General features: G+C 49.5%; 1 protein-coding gene across 1 annotated transcript; it reads left to right on the top strand.

Annotated features, from left to right (window-relative positions):
* Positions 1-1,049: 1,049 nt before the first annotated feature.
* NRAS (NRAS proto-oncogene, GTPase) lies at positions 1,050-9,571 on the top strand. The gene is made up of 5 exons (XM_066565476.1): positions 1,050-1,193; positions 1,896-2,074; positions 3,053-3,212; positions 4,444-4,567; positions 5,944-9,571. Exons 1-4 carry the CDS (start codon positions 1,083-1,085, stop codon positions 4,561-4,563), a joined length of 570 nt encoding a protein of 189 aa, XP_066421573.1. The 5' UTR covers positions 1,050-1,082; the 3' UTR covers positions 4,564-4,567; positions 5,944-9,571.
* The last annotated feature ends 459 nt before the right edge of the window (positions 9,572-10,030 follow it).

Below are 10,030 nucleotides of genomic sequence, written 5' to 3'. Positions count from 1 at the left end.
CTGCCCTCCCCGTGCTCACCCGTGCCCAGCTCGGTTCTGTTCCTTGGCGGGGTCTGTGATCCCCCTGCTGCAATTCCCTCTCCCCGTTCCTGCTCCCTCCCAGGCTCTGAGCCAGACCTTTCCTTTGGATTGTGGATCTTAAAAAACGATCCGAGTGCAGGATGCTCCCACTGCCGTCCCTTACCCGGAGCTGCCCGGCTCCAGCTGTTCATCAACAACTTTGAAAAACCACAAAGCTTGACTTTATTCCCTTTTCAAATCCCGAGAGCTCGATGTCATTCCCAGTTTAGAAACCACAGGCTGCGGGGTCGGTGTCATTCCCCCTCTAAAGCCCCGGGATACGGGCCCGGTGCCGTTCCCCCTTGAAAGCTCCGCGATGCGGGGCCGGTGCCAATTAAAGCCTCAGGCTTCGGGCTCGGTTCGGAGCCGCGGTGCCGGTGCCGCCGTGTCCCTCCCGTGTCCCGTGTTTCTCCCGTGTCCAATGTCCCGCCGTGTCGCGTGTCCCGCTGTGTCTCTCCCGTGTCCCGTGGTGTCCCGCCGTGTCCCTCGCGTGTCCCGTGTCCTGCTGTGCCCCACCCGTGTCCCGCTGTGTCCCTCTCGTGTCCCGCCGTGTCCCTCCTGTGTCCCGCCGTGTCCCGTATCCCGCTGTGTCCCTCCCGTGTGCCGCTGTGTCCCGCCTGTGTCTCTCCCGTGTCCCGCCCGTGTCTCTCCCGTGTCCCGTATCCCGCTGTGTCCCTCCCGTGTCTCTCCTGTATCCCGCCGTGTCCCGCCCGTGTCCCATGTCCTGCTGTGTCCCTCCCGTGTCCCCCCGTATCTCTCCCGTGTCCCGCCGTGTCCCGCCCGTGTCCCATGTCCCGCCCGTGTCCCATGTCCTGCTGTGTCCCTCCCGTGTCCCCCCGTATCTCTCCCGTGTCCCGCCCGTGTCGCGCCCGTGTCGCGCCCGTGTCGCGTGTGCGGAAGCGGCGCGGGCGGTGACGCGCGGGCGGGAGGCGGAAGCGGCGCCGGGCGATCGCGGGGCGGCGGCGGCGGCGGCGGCGGCGGCGGCGGCGGGGCCGGGCCGGGCCCGGCGAGGCCGCGGGGCCATGACCGAGTACAAGCTGGTGGTGGTGGGCGCCGGCGGCGTGGGCAAGAGCGCGCTGACCATCCAGCTCATCCAGAACCACTTCGTGGACGAGTACGACCCCACCATCGAGGTGCGCGGGGCCGCGGGACGGGAGCGCGGGGGAGGCTCCGCCGGGCCGGGGGCGCCGCCCGCGCCGGGCCGGGAGCGGATCCGCCGCCAGCTCCCCGCAGCCCGGCCCGGCCCGGGGCTCTGGGAGCGGTTCCTCCCCTGTTCGTTCCCCTCGGGCTTCCTAAAGCAGCCGCAGGCAGCCAAAGAGGCCGGCACGGGGCTGGGCAGGGCGGGGGTTCTGCTCGCAGGGAGGGTGTTTGTGATTGTTCTTTATTTTCCTCTCCTGTGGAGGAATTTCTTTAAAGCAACAGGAGTTGTGAGTTTTGTAACAAAGGATGAGAGGGCTTAGAGTCTCATTTAAAATGGGGTAGTTTGGGCATGGTTTAAAATGTGATGGTTTGAGTAATATTTAAAATACTGTAGTTTTAGGTGTGGTAGTTTTTCGTCAGAGATGGATGAGAATCACAAATGGATGAGAATCACAAAGTCCAGACTGGTTTGGGTTGGAAGGGGCCTTAAAGCTCACCCAGTTTCAACCCTGACACCTTCCACTGTCCCAGGCTGCTCCAAGCCCTTGGACACTTCCAGGGATCCAGGGACAGCCACATCTTCTGCAGAACAGCTGGCAAAGCTCCTCCTGCGTTTTGATGATTATTTTTACATTTCCCCCGTGGCCCTGGGGTGGCAGGAGCAGTGCAGGGCTCACAGTGGCCGTGTGTTGCAGGACTCCTACCGCAAGCAGGTGGTGATCGATGGCGAGACGTGTCTGCTGGACATCCTGGACACGGCGGGGCAGGAGGAGTACAGCGCCATGAGGGACCAGTACATGAGGACGGGCGAGGGCTTCCTCTGCGTCTTCGCCATCAACAACAGCAAATCCTTCGCTGACATCAACCTCTACAGGTACAGCTGGGCTGCCCCGGGGGCAGGGAGTGCAGGGACAGGGGGACAGGGTGGGGACACTGACTGAGTGAAGCACTGGAGGGCCTCAGGGAAGGCTCAGGAACGGACAAATGTTGAATCTCCCACTCTTTTCAGGAAGTTTTGTCACTGTTCTGTGCCAGTGCATGGAATCACAGACAGGGGTGGGTTGGAAGAGACTTTTAAGCCCATCCATTCCATCCCCTGCCATGGGCAGGGACACCTTCCTCCATCCCAGGCTGCTCCAAGCCCCATCCAGCCTGGCCTTGGGCACTGCCAGGGATCCAGGGGCGGCCACACCTGCTCTGGGCACCTGTGCCAGGGTCTCAGCACCACCTTTAGTCAGTTAAGACTGGGATGATTTTTATCCAGTTTTATTTTTTTTTTAATCAATCCATATAAATATCTCCAAGGAGTGCCACGAGAACAGTGTCAGACTCTTTTCTATGATGCCCAGGGACAGGACAAGGAGCAGTGGCCATAAACTAAACCACAAGAAGTTCCACCTCAATGTGAGGAAAAACTTCTTTCTATGAGGGTGGCAGAGCCCTGGAGCAGCTGCCAGGGAGTTGTGGAGTCTCCATGTCTGGACACATTCCAAACCCTCCAGGATGTGGTCACCTGTTCAGGTGATCTTGCCTTGGCAGAGGGGTGGGACTGAGTGATCTCCAGAGGGCCCTTCCAAGCCCAGCTGTTCTGGGATTCTGTGAATCAGCTGCCATTTGCAGCTACAGAATGTAATCTCTAAGGAGATGGGTGAGAAATCCAGAGTGGAGTTATCCATGGACAGAACATGAAGTGTACAAAGTGCTTGGCCATGCTGCTGACCTCTGAGGCCCTGCTCACCTTTAATATGTTTTTCTGGCACAAGGTTGTTTGAATACTGAACTAAATCAGTTTTTCTATTTAGAAAATAGTTCCTAATTTTATTTTTTTTTTTAATAATTTGTCTTCCTAAAGAGAACAGATCAAGAGAGTGAAGGACTCAGATGATGTGCCCATGGTGCTGGTGGGGAACAAGTGTGATCTGCCCACGAGGACAGTGGACACAAAACAGGCCCAAGAATTGGCAAAAAGCTACGGAATCCCCTTCATAGAGACCTCTGCAAAAACGAGACAGGTGAGGGGTTCCCCCAGGGCCTGACTTCTTCCTGGGAAATGCATCAAGAACATTTTTCCCATGTATTTTTGCCTTATTTACAGGAGAAGCATTTTTTCAATCCCTTTACATTTTTAGCTTTTATTTCCCCACTCATTTTTTTGAAAGAGTTCTGGGCTGGGCCAGTGCAGGAATCGCTTCAGACTCGCCCTGATTTCTTTTCAAGTGGGTCATGTTGATAAATAACAGAGAATAAAAAAAATTCAAGTCCCCTGAAGTTACTAAATAAAAACTAACTAGGGAAAAAAATACTCAAAATAATAAACATAACTGATACCAGTAAATGTAGAGATAAAGAGACCTACAGTGGTTTTGTGGAAAATTACCTAACAAGAAAAAAATAACACATGACCAAAAAAATATTAAAATTCACCTTTACTGTCAAAACATTCAAATGCAACCACCAAAAACCCCTCTTAATAAACCTCCAAAACCATAAAAAGACCTCCCAATAAGAAACAAATGCCTGTAAAACAATTCCTAAAAAATAATACTTATGTCTTAAATAAAAGCCACATTTTAACTGTAATAAATAAATATCTTATTACAAAATCTCACAAAACACACAGAAGAAAAAGAAACCCAGCTACTTTCTACTGCTTCCAATGATGTTAAAATTTTGATTGCAGCCAGTTTCAGCACCTGCAGTGTTGGCAGGAGGAGCAGCAGAGTTTCAGCTGCTCTCCCTGGAGTGTCAGAGGCTGAGCTCCCTCACCCCAGGCCTGCTGGGTTCTCTTGGCTCGTTAATGAAAGCCAATTAGCAGATTATGATTGCAGACAGAATTCCCCAGACTGGACTAATGGGCTTCTCCCAAGCCTCCTGGGCCACGTGGGCCTGTCCAGCCAGCCCTGGAGCAGGGGAACAGAGCAGGGAAGGTGCAATTATTGAGCAGCAGCCAGAAAATCCTGAATTCTCAGAATTCTAAAAGTAGGCAAGGAGCAGCTGGTTTCCTGCATGGAACCTTCCTGAGATACAACAGTTTTCCATGTTTATTTTAGTAGTTGTTACCCCAGGAGGAGTCAGGCTGGGACATCCATATGGGATTCCTCCTCTTAGGAGCCACAGGATCAGTTGGGTGCTGCTCTTTGCAGAATTGTGACTTTCAAACCCATTAAGGGGTTCTGGGATGGACAGATCAGTGATTTCAAAAGCTTGAGGGAAGAAAATGCCTGACCTTGTGTTTGCATTCAGGGTGTGGAAGATGCTTTTTACACCCTGGTGAGGGAGATCCGGCAGTACCGGATGAAGAAGCTCAACAGCAGCGAGGATGGGAACCAGGGCTGCATGGGACTGTCCTGCCTCGTCATGTGAGAAGGTGAGCTGGAACCTCACTGTGCCCTGCCTCCTCTGCCTTCCAGCAGCTCCTAAATGGGGCTTAGAAATGCTGCCTGCCTGCTCTAGGTGGGGTTTTCCCCTTTTATAGAACATTTTTGTGGGAATGTTCCTCACTCGGGGTCACCGAGTGTGGTGGTGTTTGCAGGGGCTCCAGGAGGAGGGAAGAGATGAGAATCTTGACTCCATGTTTCAGAAGGTTGATTTATTATTTTATGATATATATTATATTAAAAGAAAATGATATATTAAAATTATACTAAAAGAATAGAAGAAAGGATTTCATCAGAAGGCTTGAAAGGAAAGGAATGGAATGATAATAAAATCTTGTGACTGACCAGAAAGTCCAAGCCAGCTGACTGTGATTGGCCATTAATTAAAAACAACCACATGAGACCAATCCCAGATGCACCTCTTGCATTCCACAGCAGCAGATAACCATTGTTTAATCATTTTGTTCCTGAGGCCTCTCAGCTTCTCCGGAGACAAAATCCTAGCAAAAGGATTTTTCATAAAAGATGTCTGTGACACACATTGATTCCCAGAGAATTGGATTCTACAATGGATCCTGCAATTGGATCCTACAATGTTTTAATGCTCAAAAAAGAAAAATTCCCCTCTAAGCTGCTGGCAGAGCTTAAGAAAAGGAATTTTCATTCACATCACCCTTTTGGCTGATGGCTGGATGGAACAAGATGATCTTTAAGGTTGCTTCCAGCCCAAAACATTCCATGATTTCCACCAATTCCAATGGTGTGATTTGCTGTGTCATTCCTTTCTGTCTCCTTTTGGGAAACCATTTGGACTGTTTGGAGAAGGTGTAATTTCTGAGGAAACACCTTGAAAGAGGGGTGTGCACAGCAGAGTGATTGACTCTGCACAGCTCCCCTTGAGCTGTGTTCATCTGGAACATGCTGATTCCAGGATTAACCAAATAAAATGGTGAAATAACCAATTACCAATTTACTCCCACAGGATTTTTCCCATTTTTTCCCATTCCCATTTTTTTCCCATTCCCGGATTTATTCCAGAATTTCTTCCCATTTATTCCCCGATTTTTTTCCATTTTATTCCCGTTTTTTTTTCCCATTTATACCCCGATTTTTTCCCAATTTTTTTTCCCACGTTTTTCTCATTTATTCCCAGATTTTTTCTCATTTGTTTCCAGATTTTTCCCCATTAACCAATTAAAATAATGAAATCTGAGTTCCCAACTGAGGGAAATTCCTTTTAACCATTCCCTGTAAGATGTTGCTCGTGACTCTGAAAACAGCCAGACCAGCTCAGCACTTGCACTGCTGCACTGCACACCCACCCCAGAGCTAATTAGTGCTAATTGGAGCTGCCTTTCTGTTCCAGATGCCAAGAAAACGTGGTTCAGGTGCAGCTGCTGGACAAGCCTCGATCTGTGCTGCCTCTCCTGCTGCTCCCTGCAGTGTTTGGGTGCCAGTGACAGACTCTGGGCCCCAGAGTTAATTAGCACAAGGTCCATCTGAAGAGAACATCCATGGCATCTACCTCCCTGCTCAGCTCACGGAGCAGCAGCGCCTCGGGATGCGCTGGGATTCTTCTCTCGCTGTCACCCGGCTTTGTTCCAGAGGAAAACCAGTCCCAAAAGTGAACTATAGAGACTAAATGCTGTGAAAAAGATGACACTTTACCTCTAGAGTAAAAGCTAGAAGTGCTGTGTGTCCCCTGTCTGTTGGAATCCGTGCAGTGCTGGCACAGGAGTGGCACGGTCGGTGTCACACAGGGTTGTGCCGCCCTGTCCCCTCCCAGCTGGGTGTCTGCTCTCTGTGCACCTGTACAGCACAAATGCAACATCTCCAGGGCCAGGAGTGCCACCTACCTGATCCTCCATTGCTGTAATAAAAAGGAAAACCTTTCCTAACTAAGTGCCTGTTTGCTAAGAAGATTTGAAGCTGTCCCTTGGGTTGAGGAAAACCCCAAGGACTGGAATTTCTTGGGAGCTCGTTGTGTCAAGCAGGCAAGTGTGCTGTGGGTGATCTGGGCCTGGCAGGATCCTCCAGCAGGAATTTGGAGGAATTTGGAAGGTCCAGCAGGCACTTGAGAGACTCTTGGACAAGGGAGGGGACACACTGCATCTGTGTTTTACTTTCTTTGTGGGTGGAACAGTTTATATTCTGTATTGTTTTCCTGCAGCATTCAGATCTCTTCGAAGTTGGACCAAACCTGTCAGCTGTTCATTTTTAACATGAACTGCCAACATTTCTGGGCAGCTTCTCACTCATTAATCTGGTAACTGGAGGTTGCTTTGGACAGCTGCTATTCAGCTCTCTCTGTAACTTGCAAATTGTTTTATTCTGAATTATTTTCTTACCACAGACTGTAAAGAGTCTCTTCAAAATGTCTCTAGACTGTAAAATTGGAGTTTCTTTGTCAGGGAAGGAGTGTGGAGGGTTGGGGTTGACTCTGTCAGGGGTGCAGGAAATGGCTGCTCCATCCCTGGCAGTGCCCAAGGCCAGGTTGGAGCAGCTGGGGCACTGAAGGTGTCCCTGCCATGGCAGGGGTGCATGGGATGAGCTTTGAGTCCTTTCCAACCCAAACCATCCTGGGGCTCTGTGCTGGAGGGGAGGAGGCTGAGAGCTGCCACAGGCACCTGAGCCAGCTTCTGATTGCAGCATCCTTGCAAAATGAGGAAGGAAATGAGCTCAGTGATGGCTCCACAGGAGGTGAGGGACAGACTGGTGGAATTCAGGGCTCTCTGAGTGAGGGAATTGTGAGCCCTTCCCTCCAGCTGAGGGAATTCTCCCCAGACCAGAACAGCCTCCCCTGGTTCACTGGTGCCCAGCTGTGCTCACTGCTGTCCCTGTGCTGCTGGGCTGGGTTCTGCCCTCACTTCAGCTCTGAGGAGGAGGAGGAGGAGGAGGAGGAAGGAGCCCTCAGCCAACAGAGGGAGCATTTGGTCAGTGCCAGGCCAGCAGAGCCTCAGGAGGCTCAGTTTCAGGTTGGTGTCAGTCACACATCTTAATTTGGAGTGCTCAATTTCAAATGGGCATTGGAAAGCAGTAAACAGAGAGAGAAGAATTTTTCCTTTTAATGTTGCTTCCTTCACTAATTACAGTCTTAATTCTCTTCTTGGAATGAAGAGGATCAATCTGCATCACATTTGCTTTATCTGTGATAATCCTTATAAATACTTTTTTCAATTTATTTTAACTTTGACTGATGTGACTGATAAGAATTAATTCCACAAAAAATTTAACATAAAATATTATTTTCCAGCAACATACACACAATGGTGGGCAGAATCGTGGGGACCATTGGCTCAGGTTCAGTTTATTTGATATTGCCCAGAGCAGCTGTGGCTGCCCCATCCCTGGAAGTGTCCAAGGCCAGGATGGAGCAGCCTGGGACAGTGGAAGGTGTCCCTGCCCATGGGATGAGCTTTAAGGCCCCTTCCAGCCCAAACCATTCCATGAGTGCAGGTTAAACCTGGCAGAGCTGCCACCCTGCACAGCCAGGGCTGAGAAAGCTTTGTCAGGAAGATTTTCTGTGAAAACCTTCCCTGTGGGGCTGCTCCTGAAGAGCTGTGGGGCACAAGGGCAGCCAGTCAATAAAAACACCCCTGGGAAATGGGGAAAAGCTTTTGGGATACACATGGAACCAGCAGGAAGGGCAGTGTGGGGGTTGTGAGGACACTGAATGGTGACATTCTGCCATCATGGAGGGGCTTTGATTTCTTGGGAAATGCAGGAATTTGTTTCCTGGCCAGAGCTCAGCTGCCTGTGGCCATGGGAAGCCTCTGGCATTTGATGTTTGAGGGGTGTGTGCTCAACCTAGAGAATTATTTGGATGGAGATTCATCATAGCAGTGCTCCACACTGCTCTGCATGCTCTGGCATTAAAATATACCAGCTGCAGCTCCAAGGCTGGGAATTCTCAGCAATGTGTGGGAACTGACTGGAAAATGCATCTGCTGCTCTTTGCTGTTCCCTTTCTCTTGGGCTCTATAAAACCTGAAAAGGGAAAAAGCCCTGGTGAGGGTAGGTCTGTATTTGTATCACCTTTGGAACCTTTAGAATGCTTTTTAGGAATTTTTTTTTTCAGTTTTTAGGGTGCTGCAGAGCTGACCTGCACAGGTGATACTCCCAAGTCCATCAGTGTCGTTCCAAATCCAGCAGAAAATACAAAATCAAGGTGATGCACTGTCAGGAGTGAACTGAATGGTTGTCATTTGTTTCCAGCTGCCTCACAGAGAACCCCTGGGTTTGGTGGCAGCCAAGAACTGGAAGGACAAAACCCTGTGAACTTTGGGGAAAATTATTTAGAAGATAAGCACAGAAGGTTTTGCACAAGACTGGTCCCTGGAAAAGGGGGTTTAGTAGATTTGGTCCAAATATTGTTATTTACAACAGCACAACTCTGCACTAGTGCCAAGTTTCACTGATTTCACTGCCCTGACTGGGCAGAACAGACATGAACAACTTTTGAGGTAAAATACTAAAAATATTAAAATATTTAAAAAGGGTAAAGCTCTTGTTCAGAACTTCCAAGTGCCAATGACTGGAGCAAATGTTTCTGTAGCTGTGGCTGAGTGGAGCCAGCGGAATCCTGGGGTTGTTTCTCTGTGTCCTCACCCCGTGTTCTTGCTCAAACAAATGCTCAGATTCTGTCCCTGTCCCTGCTGGGACTTCGGATTTTAACCAGGATCTTTAAGCTGCCATCATTTTTAGTGCAGCTCAGCCTTAGCATTGGATTTCAAGCAGCCTCAGGCCTGTGGGGGATCACATTCTGACCTGTCTGTGCTCCTCAAAAACCCCAAACCTTGAGTGTGTGCCTGTGGTAACCCTCAGGATGGTTGGGAATGTTGGGATCTGGACTTTTAACCCAAGGGCTAATTTGTTGTTACTTTGTTTAATTATTTGCTTTCAATAATGCATCTCTTTTGGTTTGGATTGAAGTAAATTATTTTGCTTCTTTAAATAACTTTTTTAAAGAATAAACTTTGAATTCTTTGGTTGTTTTCTTTGGGTTCTGGGTACAGGATCCAGGAGTTACAGGAGGTTCATCTGCTTTGTCTGTGGGGTGGGATCTGCTCCATTCTGTCCTGGGGCAGGCCCAGCTCTATCACAGATGTGCCCTAAGCATTAATGAGCAGTGAGAGGAACCTTGAGACTGCCACAGGCTTGGTCCAGTCCAGTTTTAATCTTGCTGCTGCTGAATCTCTGTTTGCAGTGGGGTCCCTCATGCTGATTTACATTAAAAACATTAAAGTCACTTCTTTACTTGATACTCCAATGGCAAAACCAGCTATTAAATTACTGCTGTGCCCAAATCATGCTCTGTTAGCCTTTTAAATTGCTTGATTCAGTCTTCTAAAATACTTCCCTGTTGCCTTCCCTCCTGCAAGAAGGCAAATTTATTCAGAGTACACAGTCAGTAAATGTGCTTCAAGGGTATTTCTCCTCAGACCTCGTGTCAG

The sequence above is a fragment of the Molothrus aeneus genome, chromosome 24, assembly GCF_037042795.1.
Source record: "Molothrus aeneus isolate 106 chromosome 24, BPBGC_Maene_1.0, whole genome shotgun sequence".
Classification (NCBI taxonomy): Eukaryota; Metazoa; Chordata; class Aves; order Passeriformes; family Icteridae; genus Molothrus; species Molothrus aeneus.
The sequence above is the reverse complement of the archived record's forward strand: the minus strand, read 5'-3'. Positions and strand labels throughout refer to the sequence as shown.